The sequence below is a fragment of the Pollicipes pollicipes genome, unplaced genomic scaffold (genome assembly GCF_011947565.3).
Source record: "Pollicipes pollicipes isolate AB1234 unplaced genomic scaffold, Ppol_2.1 Scaffold_7262;HRSCAF=8765_pilon_pilon_pilon, whole genome shotgun sequence".
Classification (NCBI taxonomy): Eukaryota; Metazoa; Arthropoda; class Thecostraca; order Pollicipedomorpha; family Pollicipedidae; genus Pollicipes; species Pollicipes pollicipes.
Window position 1 is genome coordinate 9,801,933 of NW_023597055.1, and position 22,489 is coordinate 9,824,421.

At 59.9% G+C, this 22,489-nt stretch overlaps 1 protein-coding gene across 1 annotated transcript; it reads left to right on the plus strand.

Annotated features, from left to right (window-relative positions):
• The first annotated feature begins 70 nt into the window (after nt 1–70).
• Nucleotides 71–16,752, plus strand: LOC119113407 (meiosis regulator and mRNA stability factor 1). Its single transcript, XM_037237727.1, has 16 exons — nt 71–78; nt 3,545–3,677; nt 4,272–4,447; nt 4,917–5,033; nt 7,027–7,108; nt 7,665–7,852; nt 8,933–9,099; nt 9,541–9,649; nt 10,054–10,159; nt 11,182–11,398; nt 12,156–12,262; nt 14,948–15,127; nt 15,341–15,442; nt 15,839–15,940; nt 16,450–16,572; nt 16,735–16,752. The coding sequence occupies exons 1-16, from the start codon at nt 71–73 to the stop codon at nt 16,750–16,752; spliced, it is 1,935 nt and encodes a 644-aa protein (XP_037093622.1).
• The last annotated feature ends 5,737 nt before the right edge of the window (nt 16,753–22,489 follow it).

The window sequence follows — 22,489 nt, forward strand, 5'->3', positions numbered from 1 at the left end:
GTGTTAATTCATGATGATCGATGCTGGCGGTCCTGTAGCGTTGCTCGTTTAGTAGGCAATTGAACATGTCATGCCGGCGTGAGTTTATTCCGTATGGTCATCTGTGGTTTGATGACTTCCTCCCGCTACTTCCTTGTTTCTGCATGACAAATGTGTCCCTGCTTATTTTCGTATCGCCAATGAAAACCTTAATGGTCACACTTTCCCTGGGTGTTTCTTTTCGTCTCGTCAGTAAATTCAAATAAGTGAACGATTGCCCCTTATGGTAATGTTAAGATTCGTCTAGACAACGCCCTCTAGGCACCTGGTGTTTCTGCTTCATCAGCGGGGCGAAGGTTGCCGCATGACGTCATGCCTCGATGACCGAGGCCACCTGGTCATCCACCTGACCTGGTCCACCGATAACGGCGCCATAAACCCATCTGTTGGTGTGGTGCTCGTTACATCCGCGTATTTCCCTGTATGTCTTGTTCTATGACGTCACGTCACTGCCGTTTGGTCATGCTCTGTGTCAGTTCGCAACCCCAGCGTTACCCCCCGCCATGTTTCTGCGTCACTGTTACCCGCTGTTTGTTGCCTCTTGTTGCCCGCTGTTTGTTGCTCATTGTTGCCCGCTGTTTTTGCCTCGCTGTTGCCTGCTGTTTGTTGTCTCACTGCTCTGCCCGCAGTTTGCTGCCTCACACTGTTGTCCGCTGTTTGTTGTCTCATTGTTGTCCGCTGTTTGTTGCCTCACTGTCCCGCTGTTGCTGCTTCGCTGTGCCCGCTGTTATTTGCCTCGCCGTTGCTCGCCGTTTGTTGCCTCACTTGCCCGCTGTTGTTGCCTCACTGTTGCCCGCTGTTTGTTGCCTCACTGTCGCCCGCTGTTTGGTGCTTCACTGGTGCCCGCTGTTTGTTGCTTCACTGGTGCCCGCTGTTGTTGCCACACCGTTGTCCGCCGTTTGTTGCCACAACCGTTGTCCGCCGTTTGTTGCCACATTGTTTCCCGCTATTTGTTGCCACATCGTTGTCCGCTGTTTGTTGCCACATTGTTTCCCGCTGTTGTTGCCACACCGCTGTCCGCTGTTTGTTGTTACTGTTTCCGCTGTTGGTTGCCACATTGTTGCCCGCTTGTCGCCCGCCGTTGTCGTCGTTACCCGCTGTTTCCGGCTGGCTGCCCCGCTGTGACGCCAGTGTATGGTGTAACCCAGGGCCAAGCACCGACTACACCACGTGGTCATCTGCGGGTCTCAGACGTTCGTGCAGTTCCACTACAAGACCGCCAACGGTCCCGGCCCAGCCTGGCTCGCCTCCAGCGGCGGTGAGTCGGCCCTCTGTTGTTCAACCACAAGGGGGGACGGGGGAGGGCTCAGCTAACCGGCCGCCGGCGGGAGGGCGGCGCGCCTCGGGTCATTGTGCGTTCTCGTTGATAACCAGTTGAATGGCTGGTAATTTGTGGCAGCATTGGTATATAAAAAGAACCGTAGCATGACATACCGAAAGAATTGAGATAAATATTCGAAGAGGAGCTGCAGATATTTGCGCAGCACCAGCTTTTCCCCCCAGTGGTGTTGATTGAGGTTTTTACCGAGAAAGCCATGTGAAGTGTAGTTTAATGCCCAGTGTGTCTTTTGACTAGCAATCGATGCCGTACTATTTTACATCCGGTAGATTCTCCCGAAGGGGTTTCCCCTCATGTTCTGGAATAAAAGCCTTGTGCTGGAACAGCGCGCGGCCGCCGCCCGTACAACTGGCTCACTAGCGCTGTGCGCCGCGCGCCACCAGAGGTCGCCAATGGGCAGGAAGAAGCGGGGGGCCGCTCGCAAAGGCCGAGGGCTGGCCGACCGGAGCCACCGGGCCGCCACTGTGGGGTCCCCGGCGGCCGCGCACGCGCAGCAGCTCTCCGGTGTCGACGCAGGACTTCGCCGGAGCCGGGCGGGCCGGCGAGGCGTGTCGAGTCGCGGCCCGACTCGGCCGCTCGGTGGCCACCCAGACCTCGCCCGACGGCCGACTCACGGTCAGCAGGTGAGCAGCCGACCCGACCGCTCCGGTAGTGGGTGTGCGTGCCATTGACTAGGCGTGTGCACGCAGGCAGGCGTGCTGCGTACTGCGCGCCCAGACGTTTGCTCCAGGCAAGCGCAAAACTGCTCATATCCCAGGATTTAAGAACGGCTGTTGGCTTGGTCGTGGTTGTTTAGGCTGTTGGGTCAGAGCCCCTCATCAAGGTCATAATCATTGTAGGGCTTTGGGATGAACGTGAGTGGATAACGGCATGTTCTCCCTCTGAAGCTTGAATCATTCCAGCCTTCCTGCATTGAAGGGTGCCTTGCTAACTTGGAAACCCTCGAGGTCCTCTATTTTTTGGGCCAGGGTCTTTTCCAGCGTCGGCCATTGTCACTAAGTGAGACTTCTTTTGCAGCTTGGAGAGCTCCCCAAGTACCGACGCGTCCCCCCGTCCTACTGACCGAGCATCAGCACCTCGCCACGACCAATCTTCAACCAAAGGTTCTCTGGTCATCCGACAGGCGGCGGTGGCGGCGGGCAGTTCGGATCGCGCGGGGTGAGACTCTTCAGACGATCTACGTCATTTACTATGAAATAGCTTTGTTTGTTTAGCTGTTAGTACTGATGGATGCCTACTGATTTGCTGTCTGTTACTGGACTTAGCTAGCATGGCATACATTGTGTGGAAAATCTTAGACTACCGAAGTTGAACATTGGGTTTAATCTCTTCTATTGGATTTGCAAGCATGTTTGAGCCTTTTTTGGGTGCCGACAGCTTGTCGTTAGCCTCGTATGAACGTAACATTATAGCATCCGAGAATGAGCCATGCTCATCTCTTTTGTGTACTGGGTAAATATTGCCCGAGTCAAGGTGCAAAAATTGTCGGAAGTCAGTACAGAAAACAGATTAGTTATGCTCCATATGCATGAATAAAACATCTTGCCTTTGATATCTTTTTATCGGCCGTTTGCTTACACGGTCTGTGAGGGGAACGTGGTACATTTGTAGTGTAGTGTGATTTTGGATGGCCATGTTTTTTACAAACCATGCTTAGTGATGACCCTAAGGCTGCAGCTGCAAGTAGTAATTTTAAGTTTCGAAAATGTAAGGTTGAGTGCTGTGGAGCGTATCAAAGTGTTCAGTGAGTCCAAATAATGTAACATTTAAAGTCGTGAAGTGTAGCTCTGTTGCGCGCGAAATGCATTCCCGGCCGGCTTGTGCACTGATTGGTCATCCTCCCAATAACCCGTCTATAAATTCGCCGATCTGTCCGTGATAAGTGCGACTATTGGCCGCCTCTCCGCCTGCCGTATGCTGATTTTGCCGACCCGCCGCCGGCCGCGCGCTGATTTGACCGACCCGCCGCCGGCCACGCGTTGATTGGCCGCCTCTCCGCCGGCCCCACGCTGATTGGCCGCCTCTCCGCCGGCCGCGCGCTGATTGGCCACCGTCTGTCCCGGCAGGCGGCCGCGCCGACCCGGCGGCGGTAGCGCGGCCTCCGACGCCGGGCGCGCGCGCAGTGCCGGGCCGCCCCTCCAGCGGCGGCGGTGGGCGCGCTCGCAGCGGCTCGCCTGCCGTGGGCGGGCCGGGCGGCCTGGACGGGCCCGTCGAGCTGACCGTGACCAACCTGGATGCCAGCCGCCACCCACGCGACGCCGAGAAGGTCCTCTACGACCTGGCCATCCGTCACGCTAAGGTACGCTCCGCCGGCGGCGGTCGGGGCAGGTGGTGCTGCTAGCACTGGTGCCTCTGCGCTGAGGTGAACAGCGGAGTGTCTCAGAACCGTGGCAGAGCTGTTGTCTGTCAAGGCGCGTCGCGACGTCCGAATCGTTTTCTGGCCAACACCCTATTGTGTGATCGCTGAGCCGTCGTGTGACGTTAATGTTAACACAGAGCTCGATCTCGGCTGTGTCCCTGTGCTGTGTGCGGTAGCATGGCTTCAGACTGTGCGTAACCGTCCATCCGTACGTAAAGTAGCGGCGTGCTGATGTCTTCTACAGTCTCTTGAACGTCATCCCCGCACGGGTGGACGGCGTATATATGTCCTGTGCGTACAGTCTTTGACGCATGGACCCAGCTCATACGAACGGCTGGCTCTACTCTCTCTGACGCGTCACCCCTGGCCGAGTGGGCGGCTGGTCGTTTTAGTGTCTCGCACAGTGTTTGGCACATGACCCATGCCTGCACGTGCGCCGTATCGGTATCCCGCACAACCTCTGACCCGCCGCCTCCGCACGGCTGGGGGACGCGTCCGTGTCCAGTCCAGTCTCTGACACCCTGTCCGGCGCAGGTGGAGAGCGTCTCGGTGTACTGCCAGTCGGACGGCTCGCTGGTGGGCACCATCTCGGTGCCGACGCTGTACGACTCGCAGGCGCTGATCGCTGAGATGCACCGCGCCGTGGTGGGCACCAAGCGCATCATGCTGGCGTACGCCCGCACCGACCGTCCCGACCCGTACAAGATACGGTACGACCTCCCCCGCCTCCCCCTCCGGGAAGGTCGAAACCTCCGGCTGGTTACCCGGAGAGCGGGCAGTGTGGGCAGACAACGACATGGTCGCGTGTGCGTGCGTGCGTGCGTGTGTGCGTGTGTGCGTGTGCGTGTGCGTGTGGATGTGGATGTGTGTCTGCGTGTATGTGTGTGTGTGCGTGTGCGTGTGGATGTGTGTGTGCGTGTGGATGTGGATGTATGATGTGTGACGTGTGTGTGTTATGTGGACGGCCTGGTTTCGACAAGAGAGGCCCTGTGTTGATTGGGTGGCTACAGCCCACGACTCGTGTCCTGGTCGGTCGCGCCCGCTGTGATTGGTTAAATGCTCCGAGGTCTTATGACGATTTGGCGGCTATGTCCGCTGGTTGGCCGCTTGATCTGCAACGCGCCCTCCGATTGGCGGCGGTGTTTGTGACGCGCCCTCCGATTGGCGGCCTGCGGTCAGGACGCAGGTGATTCGGCTGCTGAACGACGTGCCATCGGGCCAGCTGCCGCTGGTGAAGTTCATGGAGCTGTACGAGCAGCGCTTCCACAACACCGTCTCCATCGCCGACCTGTTCAGGTCAGCGTCGCTGGGCGCGGCGTCTGCCGGCCCGCCGGCGGCACCGGTCTCCGCCTCGATGCCGTTACGACCCCGGCTGTCGGGCCTGCCCCAGCTGCTCGATGTTTACGAGGCTGGGGTGGCTGCCCGCCAAGCTCCGCCGTGCAGTGCAGCTTTTGGATTCACTAGTATTGCGTCGTTTACGAGGCAACCTTTTAGTTCGTTTTTTTGTGCGGGTTAAGTTTAAGTGTCTTTCGTGACACTTCAATTCCATTTGCATTTTGTCTCGGTAGTCTCTATGTATGCCCTGTTCTTCCGCATCGTATCATGCCTCAGTCTGGATGCTGGCATCACGCCATAGTCGCTGAGATCCCGTGGAATGGTTCGTGCCAGCTTGCGGTGCGGTCTCTTAAGCAGATGTTCATAACATTGGGTATGCTATCTCTCACGCGCACTGTATCAGCTTGCGTAACAATATCGAGCTTACTGACCTGTCGGTGTCTCAGTATCGCAGCTATGCATTGTTTGCATTTCCCAAAGCAGTTTTTTGTGATCGAACCACCAACGAGTACTTGTTTTACAAAAATGCTCAGAGTCCTGTTTCTTTACTGTCCGAAATTGGCTGCCACCGGCTATTTTAGCTGTGAACGCGCTCGATTCCTTTCTCTCTCTTCGATCGGCGATAGCTAGCATCCCTGCGCATGGGCGCGTGCTTTCTCCACTCTGCTCAACTCGTGCTCGTAGTCTAACGCGCACTCGGTGCGACCAAGCTCCTAACGCTACCGGCGCGGTGAGCTTTCGTTCCTTTCCTGCAGTACACCGGGTCGGTCTGCTGTGCTGCATAACATACCTCGTAGCATAACGCTTCTTCATGCATTTTCATGCATTTCGGTTAGGTTTCCTGCACTACACCGGGTCGGTTGCTGTGCAGCATAACATGCCTTGCAGCATAACGCTTCTTCATGCATTCGGTTTTCTGGTGGCGGGCGTTTCTCACCTGCTGCCTTTGTTGCCTTCGGTGCGGACGGCGTTCGCGTATCCTAGAGCGGCACAGACTGCCCCCCGGGGCGGGCAGTGCTACTTGACCACGCTGGCCGCCTGCTGGCTGCTCCGTGGATCTACGCTCGCCTCCCCGGGGGTGTGCGGGTCTGCGCTGGTCTCCCGGGAGGCTGGCACGGACCCGACAGCTCCTCAGCGTAGTGGTCCCGCCCGCTCGGCCTGGCGCTTCTAACATCGCCGCGGGTGGTCCATTGGCTTCGGGGTGTGGTCGCCTTGCCGCACAGCTGCCGCTGGTGGCGGCGCCGCCGGACGGTCCGTTGCCAGCCGCTCTTTGGGAGGGGGGGGGGGGGGGCGACGTCGTGCCGCTCCGTGTCGTCTGTGTTCTACGGCCGCTCACGCCCTGTGCGCGCCAGTGTTTGTTTGGCGATGTTGAAAGCTCGCTCTGCCCCATATACCTCGGTCCGAGGGTTCCTTCGGCTTCTTTGCACCTTTTCGCGCTGGCTCGGCGTCTGGATCTGGGCCTTGTATGGCGCCCTCAGGAATGACAGCTGACGGCGCAGTGTGCGGGCGGGCCTTTTGTCGCGAGCTGCCTCTCGTCACTTTTCGTTGCCTGCCCGTATGCACCCATGCATGCATGTAACGTGTTGACCATGTTGTGAAATTAAGGAGACGTCAACATGCCAGCGGTATTACGTGGGACGTATGGGAAGTACCGTAGATGTCGCTATCCCCGCTAACTATCCCAGTCGTGGTGGCTTGTTGCCGCATGCGTTCTCGCGTCCAGAACGAATCAAATCTAAGACATAGCGCCGGATCTCTGCGTGAAGGCTCCCGCGTCGGCGTTGCCATGGCGGCGGGCTGTGCCGCGGACTCCACCAGCCTGTGCGTGACCCGGAGCCGGGCCGGCGGGCTGCAGGTGCCGGCCGGCGCCGCCCGGTCTGCGCTGTGTGGGCCGCGGGCCGCCGGCGCCGCCCCCTCAGCGGCCCCGCCCCTCAGCGGCCCCGCTGTGCCGCAGGATGCGCGAGACTGTGACGGTGGTGGACAGCAGCAGCGGACGCGTTATCCAGCTGAACCCGATGCTGAAGACCCAGGACCACGTGAGTGCCACCACTGCTCCGTGCTGTGCTGGGCGACGCTCTGCCCAGCCGGTTGTTGCGTATGAGCGCTGTGGCTCGTATCCAGTGTCAATTACCCGATGACTCACCATGAAGGTTTTGGTGTCTCTGCGAGCTATGGTGCCTGTCAGAGCTGTTGATGCACCTGGCATCGTGCGGATGTGCGGGTATGACTTGCTGTCAACGCTTTTTTTGCATAGTTGCAGGGCAATTTACTTGATAAATCGCAGACATGGCGGCTTTATGAATCAGTAAGCTTCTTGTGATGCCATGCGCTCAAAATTGAACAAACTTCCGGAAGTGTTTTGCTTTTTGAACATGATATTGCCGAAGATTTACATTTATTGGCAGCATTCGGCAGTTGAGATTTTGGCTTCCTGTTCCTATGTGCAGTTCACCTGTACTTGACTTTGAAAAACCCGAAGCTCTCATGATAACGCCAAATTCAGCTGCCCACATGACGTCCCAATGTCTGATGTGATGTCGTGCTGCGAGCCCGAGAGTTCGCACACACGCACGCACGCACGCACGCCGGCAGGGCTGCGGCGTCCGACCGCCGGCCGCCTCGGCGTGCGCGCGCCACCCGCCTCAGCGCGGCGCCACCGTCGGCTGGGCGGAGCTCGACGACCCCAGCGTGCTGCCCAACAGCGACGTGGCGCTGGAGGAGCTGGAGCGCGTGGTGCGCCACCTTCTGGAGACACACGACGGCCTGCTTCATCTCTCCAGGTGGGTGTCGGCCCGCTCCTGGTGTACAGGACCTGGCCAGGGGGCGTGACGCCTCTCTGGGATTAGGGACATCTCTAGGTGACGATGTGGCCGCTCAGTGGTATAGGACCTGTCTAGGTGGGAAAGTCCTGTGCTGTAAGGGCGGTAAGGTCGTTGGTACGGTGCCGTTCGCTGTGGGCATGCGCCGCTCTAGGGCACACCACGCGTTTCCGTACGGCCACCTGACTCTCCAGGCTGGTGCGAGATCTCCCTGAGTTGACCAGCCCCATCAGCTGGACGAATGGCTGTGTACCCGTGCCCGTCTCGCACGCGCCAGTTGGGACCTTGGCACCACCTACGTGCTGTGTCAGAACACAGCGCGGCACGTGCGCTCGGAGCCACACCCACGTGTCTGGCTCTGACTAGCTGCCGCGTGTCTGACTGACCCGGCAGCCTGCTGGACTGTGACGTGCCTGCCTGACCCGACAGCCTGCTGGACTGTGACGTGTCTGACTGACCCGGCAGCCTGCTGGACTGTGACTTGTCTGACTGACCTGGCAGCCTACTGGAATGTGACGTGCCTGTCCCGGCAGCCTGCCGGACTGCGACGTGTCTGACTGACCCGGCAGCCTGCTGGACTGTGACGTGTCTGACTGACCCGGCAGCCTGCTGGACTGTGACTTGTCTGACTGACCTGGCAGCCTGCTGGACTGTGACGTGTCTGACCCGGCAGCCTGCTGGACTGTGACGTGCCTGACTGACCCGGCAGCCTGCTGGAATGTGACGTGTGTGCCTGACCCGGCAGCCTGCTGGACTGTGACGTGTCTGACTGACCCAGCAGCCTGCAGGACTGTGACGTGTCTGACCCGGCAGCCTGCTGGACTGTGACGTGTCTGACCCGGCAGCCTGCTGGACTGTGACGTGCCTGACCCGACAGCCAACTGGACTGTGACGTGTCTGACCCGGCAGCCTGCTGGACTGTGACGTGTCTGACCCGGCAGCCTGCTGGACTGTGACGTGTCTGACCAGGCAGCCTGCTGGACTGTGACGTGTCTGACCCGGCAGCCTGCTGGACTGTGACGTGCCTGCCTGACCCGGCAGCCTGCTGGACTGTTACGCGGCCGAGTTCCACGACCCGGCGCTGGCGCGGCTGCGGCTGGACCCGGCCGCCGTCTGCCTGGAGCACCTCATCACCTGCCTGGCCGACGTGCGCGTGGTGACGCGCGGCCAGGACAAGCTGGTGGTCTGGGCACGTGACTCGCCCGAGGGTGAGTGGCGCTCCGCGGCCCGCAGGCAGCGGCCTAGCGAGGGGATGGGCTGGGAGCGGCAGACGCGGTATGGGCGGGACGAAGTTGTCTGAAGCTGTCTCGGTCCGGCCTGAGACCTCTGGTTCTGTCGTGGTTCAGGTTTGGCTTCTGTGAGCGCAAAGCTATCGTAGCAGCGCGCTGTATTTTGGAGTACCCCGTGGTTACCACCCCAGTCGCGGTGGTGGTTCATAGTTCAGACTGGGACTGGTCGTGGCCGTGTCATGCTACGACGGCAGAGACGAAGAAGGCGGAAGCAGAGACGAGGGCAGGCGATGGCGGGAGAGGTCTTGGATGGCTGATCGGCGGCCCGGTCTGGTGTAGTCACGTCGCGCCGGCCCCGCCGTCGGCTGCCGTCGGCTGCCGTCGGCTCCTCTGACGGCGCGCGGCGCCCGTGCCCCGCAGACGAGCCGGCCCCGGTGAACCCCAGCCTGCAGCAGAAGGTGGTGCTGTTCTCGCGCGAGGTGGTGGACCTCCTGCGGGCGGCGCCGCGAGCCCGCATGCCCTTCAACAGGTGCGTCGGCTACCGAACCGTCCCGCTGGAGGCAGTCCCGTGCTTCGAAGGCAGGCCTGTTTAATGTTGGTCGGGCGTGTGGGAGCACGACAAAAGTGTGCGGTCAGCCGTTTGTTGGTCTAAAAGAGCAACTATTAAATGACAGATGGTTGCAAACCGCTTAAATATTGACTCTTGGTGGTGTAGAGTTCATGAATGCCGGGCTCTTTTCATGGAGTTCACCAGAACGGTCAAACAGAATTGAAAAACGGTCACGGAGTGGACGCATGCGGCCGCACAATACACTCATTCCTCTGTGCATTTATGTGAACTTGAGTATCGCGCATCCGACATGGCGTTCGTCATCATCTCCAGCAAGCTCTGGCGCATCGCTAACGGCATGGCGTCCTCGACCTCCTTTTCAGGTTCATCCCAGCGTACCACCATCACTTCGGTCGGCAGTGCCGCGTCTCCGACTACGGGTTCACCAGGCTGGCCGACCTGTTCGACGTGTTGCCGCAGATCGTGCAGGTGGGCCACGCTGTGCCGCGCCGGGGTCCTGCGGCAGCGGCGCCGGGGGGTGGGTCACTGCCGGACTTTAGCTCTGACCTCTCGGCGTCGGGTGTTGTGCCGAACCTTGACCTGGTGCTGTGCGGACCGCCGCTGGGTAACTGTATTGGTCACCTGGCACTAGGCTGTATGTATCTCCCGCTCCTCCGTAAGTACTGGGTTGGCCCCTGACCAACAAGTTGTTCTCCCCTCTGACACTGCTGCACTGGCCTCCCCTGTCCCCAGGTGCTGTGCTCTCCCCTCACGCTGCTGTTCTGACCTCCCACTGTCCCCAGGTGCCGTGCTCTCCCCTCGCACGGCTGTACTGACCTCCCCTTGTTTCCAGGTGCTGTACTGCCTCTCCCCTGACACCGCTGTTCTGACCTCCCACTGTCCCCAGGTGCCGTGCTCTCCCCTCGCACGGCTGTACTGACCTCCCCTTGTTTCCAGGTGCTGTACTGTCTCTCCCCTGACACCGCTGTTCTGACCTCCCACTGTCCCCAGGTGTTGTGCTCTCCCCTCGCTATGCTGTACTGATCTCCCCCTGTCCCCAGGTGCTGTACTCTCCCGTGACACCGCTGTTCTGACCTCCCCTCTCCCCCGGTGCTGTACTGTCCCCTCGCACTGCTGTATTGACTTCCCTTGTCCCCTGATACTGTGCTGTCTTCTCGCACTGTAGCACTTGCCTCCCCTGTCCCCAGGTGCTGTGCTCCTGGGGACAGGGGAGGCAAGTGCTACAGTGCGAGTGCAAGTGCTCCCTCGCCCTGCTGTACTGACCCCCCCCCCCCTGTCCTCAGGTGCTGTACTTTCCTCTGACACCGCTGTTATGACCTCCCGTGTCACCAGGTGCTGGGCTGTCTCTCCCCTGACACCGCTGTTATGACCTCCCGTGTCACCAGGTGCTGGGCTGTCTCTCCCCTGACACCGCTGTTATGACCTCCCGTGTCACCAGGTGCTGTTCTGTCCCTTCACACTGCTATACTGACCTCCACCCCCGTTCCCAGGTGCTGGGCTGCGGTCACCGTCGCGTCATCACGCTGACGCCGCGCGCCCAGGAGCGCCGCTTCCTCTCGGACCTGCTGCGCGTGCTGAAGGCGCAGCACTCGAAGCAGCTGGCCGTGACGGCCCTGCCGCAGGCCTTCTCCGAGGTCACCGGCCGCGAGTTCACCGTCTGGGACTACGGCGCCACGCGGCTGCACACGCTCCTCTCGACCGTCAACGGTGGGTGACGCGAGCGCTGCCGGGCGCGGCGGACGGCGCGGCACGGGTCCCCGCACCGGCCACGCTCTCGTGACAGCGCGGGATGGCACGCCATTGGGTGACGTGTCACTGAGTGATACGTAACTGGGTGTTATGTCACTGGGTGACGCGTCACTGGGTGATACGTCACTGCGTGACGCGTCACTGGGTGACTCATCACTGGGCGGTGGATACGCTGTTCTCCGCGGTATGGGCGGCGCGTCACTAGTGGTTCATTGGGCACGTTTGCTGCTCGCTGTTGCGGTGTGAAGGCAGTCGTCTTTGTGGTGATTTCGTGTGACACTTCACGTCTCCGTGTTGTCGCGTGTCCCACTTAGAAGTGTCTGTGGAACCTCTTTTCCTTGTGTGCAAACAATCTGCTCTTTCGTTTGTATGTTAAAGCGTCCGTTCTTTTGTTGCGCGAAGGTAACCCTTTTCCCCTCAAAAGCTGTGGGTCCTGCCTGCGTGCTCTGGGGCCGTTTCTCCTGCAACGAAAGCTCTTACAATCACGTGCTTAGTTGTCTGGATATTTCGATGGCAACATTTCCCAGCACAACTCGCCTTGATGGGCGATCTTGGCGAAGTTCCCTCGGGCAGTGCCAGTCACCGGTTATCGGTACGGTGAGCGGTTTAGCTGTTTCTTACATTACATAATGTCCGATCTCGTGCGTTTTCGTGCGGCCCCAGGCGACACGGCGGTGCTCCCTGACGCTCGTGTCTCTGTGCGCTCGTGCGGCAGGCGACAGCGTGGTGGTGTACAAACAGGACGGTGATCTGCGCGTGGCCATACCGCGTCGCGAGCAGACGCCCGAGGAGATGCAGAAGACCAAGCACTTCGCCACGGAGGTACGCGCGAGGCCCAGACCCTGGTGGCTGCTCTGTTGAACGTGAAACTAGGGAGATGTGGAAATCCCGACACTTGCTGTCAAACACTTGCTACAATGGAGCAAGTCTTGGTCTCCAAAAAGCATCGCCTTTCCAAGCCCCTTTTTCTCTTTTTCTGTCCTGTTTGTCTAGACAAAAGTGTTGGGAGCGCATGGCGAATAGTCATCGATTCATGGTTTGCATGGAACGGAAAACACATGGCGTCATCTCTTCGTGTGGACAGTTCAAATGACACTTGTTGCGAAGCTACACCACGATTGGACGGGAGATACGTGAACCAAACATTTTGTGTTGTGATATGCTGTGACAAGATCCAACAAAGGGTACCCGGCCTATATGTATGATTATTCTACTGGGTCAGGGCGCAGGCTTGGGAGATGCTGACTCAGCAACATGCGTTTTTGTTTTTTTTAAAGCGAGAGTAAGAAAGGCGGTCAATGCGATACTTTACTGTGGTGATATCATACCCTGACAGACCATACCATATTCTGCCGGTATCACAACATGACGATGTCATGCCCTGACGACACCATACACCGACATGCCATGCCCTGACGATGTCGTGCCCTGACGATACCACACACACTGACATATCATGCCCTGACGATGTCGTGCCCTGACGATGTCGTGCCCTGACGATGTCATGCCCTGACGATGTCATGCCCTGACGATGTCGTGCCCTGACGATGTCATGCCCTGACGATGTCATGCCCTGACGATGTCGTGCCCTGACGATGTCATGCCCTGACGATGTCGTGCCCTGACGATGTCGTGCCCTGACGATGTCGTGCCCTGACGATACCATGCCCTGACGATACCCTACACGGACATACCATGCCCTGACGATACCCTACACGGACATACCATGCCCTGACGATACCCTACACGGACATACCATGCCCTGACGATACCCTACACGGACATACCATGCCCTGACGATACCATGCCCTGACGATACCCTACACGGACATACCATGCCCTGACGATGTCATGCCCTGACGATGTCATGCCCTGACGATGTCGTGCCCTGACGATGTCATGCCCTGACGATGTCATGCCCTGACGATACCCTACACGGACATACCATGCCCTGACGATGTCATGCCCTGACGATGTCATGCCCTGACGATGTCATGCCCTGACGATGTCATGCCCTGACGATGTCGTGCCCTGACGATGTCGTGCCCTGACGATGTCATGCCCTGACGATACCATGCCCTGACGATGTCGTGCCCTGACGATGTCGTGCCCTGACGATGTCATGCCCTGACGATACCATGCCCTGACGATACCCTACACGGACATACCATGCCCTGACGATACCATGCCCTGACGATACCCTACACGGACATACCATGCCCTGACGATGTCATGCCCTGACGATGTCATGCCCCGACGATGTCGTGCCCTGACGATGTCATGCCCTGACGATGTCGTGCCCTGACGATGTCATGCCCTGACGATGCCATGCCCTGACGATGTCATGCCCTGACGATACCATGCCCTGACGATACCCTACACGGACATACCATGCCCTGACGATACCATGCCCTGACGATACCCTACACGGACATACCATGCCCTGACGATGTCGTGCCCTGACGATGTCGTGCCCTGGCGATATTATGCCCTGACGATACCCTACACGGACATACCATGCCCTGACGATGTCGTGCCCTGACGATGTCGTGCCCTGGCGATATTATGCCCTGACGATACCCTACACGGACATACCATGCCCTGACGATGCCATGCCCTGACGATGTCATGCCCTGACGATACCATGCCCTGACGATACCCTACACGGACATACCATGCCCTGACGATACCATGCCCTGACGATACCCTACACGGACATACCATGCCCTGACGATGTCGTGCCCTGACGATGTCGTGCCCTGACGATGTCGTGCCCTGGCGATATTATGCCCTGACGATACCATGCCCTGACGATGTCATGCCCTGACGATACCATGCCCTGACGATACCCTACACGGACATACCATGCCCTGACGATGTCATGCCCTGACGATGTCGTGCCCTGACGATGTCATGCCCTGACGATGTCGTGCCCTGACGATACCATGCCCTGACGATACCATGCCCTGACGATACCCTACACGGACATACCATGCCCTGACGATGTCGTGCCCTGACGATGTCGTGCCCTGACGATACCATGCCCTGACGATGTCATGCCCTGACGATGTCATGCCCTGACGATGTCGTGCCCTGACGATGTCATGCCCTGACGATACCATGCCCTGACGATGTCATGCCCTGACGATACCCTACACGGACATACCATGCCCTGACGATGTCGTGCCCTGACGATGTCATGCCCTGACGATGTCATGCCCTGACGATGTCGTGCCCTGACGATACCATGCCCTGACGATGTCGTGCCCTGACGATACCATGCCCTGACGATGTCGTGCCCTGACGATGTCATGCCCTGACGATACCATGCCCTGACGATACCCTACACGGACATACCATGCCCTGACGATGTCGTGCCCTGACGATACCATGCCCTGACGATGTCGTGCCCTGACGATGTCGTGCCCTGACGATGTCGTGCCCTGACGATACCATGCCCTGACGATACCATGCCATGACGATACCTCCTGACGATACTGCGTCCAGATGACGCAGGTGCTGATCCGTCAGGTGAAAGAGCTGCTGCGACACGTGCCGTTCTGCCAAATGCAGTTCAACAAGTTCATCCCGGCGTACCACCACCACTTCGGCCGACAGTGCCGCGTCTCCGACTACGGCTTCGGCAAGCTGGCCGAGCTGTTCGAGGCCGTGCCAGACACCGTACAGGCGAGTGTGCACCGTATCAGAGACCGTACCCTCCCGTGTCGTCCCTGAACTCCCGTGTAGACGCGCGTCTGTATTGTACAGACTGTAACCACTGGAGTCACCACGCCGCCAGGTGGTTACGTAACACCGCACGCCGCACAACGCCTTCGTGAAAAAGTCGCGTTGTGCCACCTGTATGACCTTGTGTGACCTTGACCCCCTGTGACCCGACAGGTGACCTCTGACGAGGACGGCGAGAAGCTGATCCAGCTGACGCGGACCGCTCTGCGCTCAGTGCTCTCGGACCAGCTGGTGACGCTGCTCCAGAACGCGGGGGTACGTGGCCAGCGCCCTGAACGGGGGCGATTCGTGCGACGCAGCGCTGGTGACCGCTGCACCGTGGCTGTGTGGCTGGGCTTGCTTCTGGATTGGCCGAATGATGCGGTGTTCGCATGCGTGCTGCCGGCGCCATGTTTGTGCCAGCCAGTGGCTTGGGAGCATGCTGCGTAGATCACTTTATTCCATCGCGAAATGTGTTGGCACACACAAAACGGAGCCGAATCAGTTCGGCGTTACCGCCCATGTACATGACGCGGCGTTGCTGGCTCCTGCTGCCGCGCAGGACGCGCTCCTCTGCGGCGGAGCGTGCGACCGTGCGGCTGTGCGACTGTGCGGTCCGCACGGGCCGGCGGTGCGGTGTACCCAGCTGTAGAGCGTCGGCTCCAATCGCAGGTGGAGTCGGTGGGCCTGGAGGAGCTGTGCGCCCTCTTCCTGCGCGAGTTCGGCTACCGGCTCAACCCGGCGCTGTACGGCGGCGCCACCGTCCGAGAGCTGGTGCGTGCCGTGCCGTGCTGGTGCCCGTTCCGCCACTGCTGGGCTACCGCCGTTCACCGGCGTCACCATCGTCCACCTTCGTCACTACCGTCCACCTTCATCACCGTCCACCGCCATCACCGCTGTCCACCTGTGTCACTACAGTCCACCGTCCGCCGCCCGGTCCCGTTGCAGCTGCCCGCTCACTGTCCACGGTTTGGTTCCGTCGGGGCTGTGAACAGCTCCGTATAAGGCCTCCTTCCGCACACCCTACACACGTACTCACCCAGGTGGGAGTCACCAGGGCGACTCCCACGTACCCAGGATGGAGTCGCCCTGGTTTGTTTGCCATTCGCAGGTTTTGTCCAACGCAGTAACACTTTAGAGCCAATATTTTTGTTTTTCCATATTTTTACCAGTACCATACTTCGCTGCTTCGAAAGGGCATGACTACTGCCCTTCTGCGGCCTTGATTGTCACGGAGCCGTGCGGTCGTGCCTGGAGGCTCAGGTTGCCGTGCCGCTCCACAGATGGCGCAGCTGCGCTCGGTGGTGCGGCTGGGCGGCGCTCCTGACGCGCCCCGGGTGTTCCTGGTCAACCGCCAGCACCTGCGGCAGGCCGCCGTCAACGTGCGGACCCTGCTCATGGAACAGGTACAGGTACACAGGTACAGGTACAGCGGGACATCGGTCAGCGGGGGGAGGGGGGACAGCAGCGGCAAGACATCGGTTAGCGGTCACGGGGCGTGATGCGTCTGTCGACTTACCAAAGAGCAGCTGAGTGTGGGGTCGAACTCTCTGTGCTGCGGACGGCAGTCGCCAATCGCGGCTTAAGCACGCGCTCACCGGCGCTACTGCCACCTCTGAGCAGCGCCCGCGTCAGCTGGTTAGTGGACTCCGGCCGCGTCGGTGCCTGCTCCCGCGCTATCCCTGGTGCCGGTGTCGCGTTGGTGCGGCGCGCCGCCTGCCCGGCTGGGGACCTGACCCGACTCCACGCCCGCCGCCAGCCGGGCGGCAGCATGCCGTTGGAGCAGCTGGTGGAGCAGCACGGCCGCCGGTTCCAGCGGGCGCTCAGCCTGGACGCGCTCACCGGCGACCTGCAGCACGTGGTCAAGGTACGGGAGAGGACGGGCGTGGTCCTGGTGAGGTGGACGGAGCCGCGCCCGGTCACGGGCCCGGGGAGGGTCGCGGTGTGTTAGGTGATGGTGGAGCGTGGTCGTGCCGCGGCGGGGGCGGGGGGGGGGGGGGTCGGGCGGAAGGGGTAGGGAGGCGGGCAGTGGATGGGGGCAGGTGGGTCCTGTCTTGACAGGTGTTGCCCGAGTGATGCCCTGTCGTTCTTCTCTCCTGTTCCGAATGTGTTCCCCCCAAAGGCGCAGACAGTCATCGGACGAATTGCTCATCGTTTGTGGGTGACTGAACTGGTAGCTACTGAACTAAATAACTTTTTCTGACTGAACTAGTCTGATATCCTCGTCGAAGTAGCGAAGCGCCTATCTGTGCGATGAATCACGTGGTGTTTTTTGGACGCGAACAGCTCTGGCGGCTTCCCGGGAAGAGCAGCCTCTGGCTTCTCTGCAGCTGTGCCTGCTTGGGGCCATCACTGATTGTTATCGCCTACCTCTGGTTAACAAAGGCTGTAATCACGTCACAGCAGGCGACCTGCCTTGATAATATCAGCGGAACCGTCGAGAACGTTGTTTGCCGCGCTCAGTCTGTCCCGACGCCGCGCTGTCCACACGCACGCCGCGGGCTCGCCCGACGCCACGCGGCTGGGGCGTGACCCCTCCCCTTCCCCGCCGGGGGTCGGTCCCTCCGCCGACCGTCGGCCCGCTTGCATCACCGCTCGCTCCGCTCCGCCCGCGCGGCAGGTGGAGGCCGCGTCGCCGGGCGGCGGCCGCGTCGTCTCGCTCCTGCCGATCCAGCTGTTGGCGCGTGACGTCATCCGGCTGCTGCGTCGCCATGGCAACCGTCTGCTGGTGTCTGCGTTCCACTCGGCGTACCTGGCCGAGTTTGGTGTAGCGGCGCGGCCGGCGCAGTTCGGCTTCCATAGTGCGCTGGCGCTGCTGGAGGCCATCGATGACACGGTCTTCCTGCGCGGCAGGGGTCAGTGCAGGGCGGGGATGGAGGGGGGTGGGAGGATGTCTAGGTGTGTGCCAGGGGTCAACGCAGGACTGAGTTAGGGAGATATCGGGGTGTGTGCCAGGGGTCAACGCGGGACTGAGTTAGGGAGATGTTCGGGTGTGTGCCAGGGGTCAAGGCAGAACTGAGTTAGGGAGATGTCTAAGTGTGTGCCAGGGGTCAACGCAGGGCTGAGTTGGGGAAATGTTTGGATGTGTGGCGGGGATCAATGCAGGACGGAGTTGGAGGGGGGTGTCTCGGCTGTGCCAGAGGGTTGTGCAGGACGGAGTTGAAGGGCAGTGTATCCTGCTCAGGTGTGAGGGAGGGGAGGGTTTCCTCCAAAATCACTCATCTGCCTGGATGGTGGGTCACGGTGCCGGGCAGTGGAGGGCAGGGCCATCTAACTGTGGCACATTTTATTTTGATATCTAGTTCCCCGTGGCTTCGGATAGACTTAGTGGAGAGACAAACTGATGCAGATTCCAATAGTGTGCTAAATCTGCTGCTGAACATGTCTTGTGCTTACTGGCGTTGAAGATGTTGATGATGTTGAAGATGTTGAACGTGTTGTCTGCTGGAGTTGTTGCTGAGCATGTCTTGTGCTTGCTGGCGTTGACGATGTTGAACATGTTGTGCCCGCTGGAGTTGTAGATGGTTAGCTGCATTCGGTCAGGCGTCCTTTGTTGTTCGATGCTGTGGGCATAGTTTGGTTGTGCGTATTGCCATATCTTGTCCGTCTTGATTTTGGACTTGGCACTTTTTTCCCCTGGCGGCGTTGACCGCTGACCCACGTCCGCGCCTCCGGTGCCGCAGGTGCCCAGCGCTACGTGCACCTGCTGCGGGAATTCAGCGGCGAGGGGGGCTCGGGAGACGGCCGACCGCCGGCGAAGCAGGAGGCTCGGGCGGCCGGCCGCGAGCCGCCGCCGCCGCCACCGCCGCTGCAGCCGCTAGCCGCCCTACACGGTACGCTCACGCGCTGAACCCTGCGGGGTGTAGAGGTACAACTTGCCGGGGATGTTGGCTGCCGTTTCAGTTGTTGGCGCGTGGGGATTTGTCGGCACCTGCGTTGTAGCGGGACGTTGGATGTGATGTGACATGGCGGTACCTTTTTCAGGCGAGTCGGGCGACTTTGCGCGACGGGCTCCGTCTCCGAGCATGCAGGTATGCAGCTTGCAAATTGAACACGCCCCCCCCCCCCTCCCCCTCTTGCTCCTTGCCGTGGGGGGACTGCCCACCCCGCTGGAATTATGTTGGAACCTGACACAGCCTCTGTTCAGACGCGTGTCATGTTCTAGTTCAGTGAACGGTGCCGTGGTACGGCATGCCCTGTCGCACAGTTGGGCATCAGATGTGTCGTGCTCATGCCTTGTCATCACAGTCACGCAGTGTTCTGCTGCATTCACTACCCATACCATGTGCCCGATCTGTCACTGTGATGAAGGTAGATAAGGCTGGCTGGGCACGGGCCGGTGTCTTTTCGCGCCTCGCGCTGCATGTTCTCCTCCCTGGCCCTCTGTAGCCGCTCCGGGTCTCCGAACACTCCCCCTCCCCTCGATATCTCTATCGATCCCTCCGCGTCGATTCCTCCCCTTGACCCCTCGATCCCTCCACCTCGATCCCTCCACCTCGATCCCTCCACCTTGACCCTCTCGATCCCTCCGCCTCGACCCCTCCCCCTTGTTCCCCTCGATCCCTCAGCCTCGATCCCTCCTCTCGATCCTTCCGCCTCAATTTCTCCGCCTCGATCCCTCTCCCTGGATCCCTTTCCCTTGATCCCTCTCCCTCAATCCCTCCTCGATCCCTCCCTTTCCATCCCTCCGCCTCGATCCCTCCTTCTCAGTCCGACCATTCCTGCGGGCTGCATGTGCGTCGTGTGCCTCATCTATGCAGGCTCGCAGCACCTCCGCTGCGCGGCTGTGGGGGCGGGGCGCGATCCGTCTCTGCGGAGCAGGATGGCGTGCGCCCAGCGGTGGCCTAGGGTGCTCCTATGCGAGATGTCGTTTGATCAGCCGGTGTGGGGAGGGGGGAGGGGGGGGGGACGGGCGCGCGATGATCACGGGGCGGAGGAATGGCAGCCGTCGCTCGTGGTGCTCGCTCCGGCCGCGCCGATCGAGGCTCCGCTCGACACGTGCGGCGCACGCGACGCCCATACCGGGAGAGGATGCTCTCGCTCACGGGCGGCGCTCGCGAGCGGCGGGCGGAATGATTAGCGGGCGTGAAGTGCACCGGCTCGTATTTCAGCTTTGGGTACACTTGATGGTGCAGTTATTTTTTAAATGTGCCTGGGTTTTTATGAGCTTTTTTCATTTTGGCAGTTTTCGCAGCTTCTACAGTGCCTGCAGTGTCTGTGGTAACTCATGGATGCGTGGGTGAACATATTGCAACAAGTATCAGATATGGTGAAATAAGCCCACTCATAGCTTTTGGTGAACTTGTAAGTGGAAGAGGCCGTTTTAGACAGTATAATTTCTGGATTTAGTAAATATGATCCTCAATACGTCATTGCTTGAGTGCGTCATTCCACCTCACACAAAATTGATCGGAAGCCGGTTGACGGCCGTTATATTTTGAAATCGTGTTCAGGAACGCCAGATAGGAACGAATCGTCAATGTATTTCCTTGGCCTAGGATTTGAATGGCATTGACGTTGCGACATGGATGCTTGGATGACCTTGAAATGGTCCGCACGAAATAGTTCTTATACTCGCGGGTTTGTAGCTTAGAAACTAGAGGGGCTTAGGCCTCAAGAAAATAGGGCTGTGAATTGCATCGAGTGATCTTCAAGATGGCTGTTTCAGCTCAAAACCCCATACAAATGTGGAACATTTCCTATTTAAGTTTGCTTAGTTTTAGAGCGTCTTTTAGGTGCCCCTCCCCACCCTCGTCCACCTTGTAGGGCGAAGGTGGTTAAAACTCGTGTAGGTTGAGCGCTGGCGCTGGTTATTTTGTTTTCATTCAAAGAAATGTGGTGCCTTTGGTTGTCGCGGCCGGTGATTTTTAGCCCCACTGGTCTGTGGTTGAATCTACTGTCGGTAACCGCTCAGTCAGTCAGATCAGTGGTCGAAGCCCGGCTGCGCTGTATACAACAGGGTCATGTTTGCAACGGCAACTAGTGTTTTTTACGACCCGCGCCACAAATTTATGAAAAACAGGACAGTAACTTTGTGGCGGCAGTGCAGGAAGTCCTGGCAAATAGAACACGATGATTTTTTCTGAGGCGAAATTTTGGCAAACCCGCTTGAACGAAACACAATAAACCTTGAACTTCATACGAAATTCTCGGCTCGGCCTCACGCCCAGCTTCTGATGGCCAGCCTCACTGTCGCTGGACGTGCCGGCCGCTTCCAACGAGCCGCGGGAGAGGGCGGTGCGAACAGGCTTTGTAGCAGATCTCGGCGCACTGGTTGTATATCACCACTGGCCGCTCGACAGGTGACGCGGAATAAAGCGCTGTCAGCCCCGGTCCCGGGCGCCGAGTGCGCTGCTGCGCTCCCTCCTGAGCTCGCCCGGCAGGGAGGGTGTCTGTCCGTCTGTCGCTCTGTCCGTCCGCGCTCGCTGGCTGGCTTGTCGCCGCGGCGCTGAGCGGCGCGCGCCGCGTCGTGCCGTGCCGCCGCCAGGTGTACACCGGCCAGCTGGTGACATGGTGCCGCGCCTGGGTGACCGGGCCGCCGCCGCCGCCGCTGCCGCCGCCGCCGGCCGGCGCGCGCGGCTGGTTCCCGCCGCCGCCGCAGCTGGCGCCACCGCTGCTGTCGCGGCCCGCCGGCGTGTCGCCCGTCGAACTGCGCCCGGCCGCCTACGTAACCGCCGCCAGCCCTGTAGCCTCGTAACCGCCGCCAGCCCTGTAGCCTCGTAACCGCCGCCAGCCCTGTAGCCTTGTGACCGCCGCCTCTAGCCGGGCAGTCCACGCAACTACCGTCAGCCGTCGTAGTCCGCGGAGCCAGCGCCTGCCTGTGTGGTGCGGGGAGCCAGTAGGCTTCCCGTGTGTAGCATACGTAACCGCGGCTGCCGGTGTGGCCGTGAAATAGCCAGTCCCGTTCGGGCTCTGTAACCGCTGCCCCGGCGTGGTTTGCGTTACCCATCCGGTTGTTCGCTGTGTGACTTGCGTAACCAGCTCTTTGCGGCGCACGTAACCACCGCCACCTGTACGTGGCGCTGCCAGCGTAGCCGCTGCCCTTTTATGCTTTATGGACGCTCCCGCGTTACGGAGGACACTTACGCGTCCTCGGTAGGTGACGTAGCGTCCGCAGCGTGGCTTCGTGGTCACCACGACCGCCCGCAGTGCGGCCGAAGTCACCACCGTCGGTTACGTAGACGCGTCCACGCTAACGTGGACACGGTGTGTTTTAAGAACGACTGTTGGATCTACGCGAAAATCCCGCATGTTTGTCGTATCTTGCCTCGCGTTGCGCTTCAGCGGAGGAGGCCGTTTGTTCTGAACGTTCTGATGGTTCCC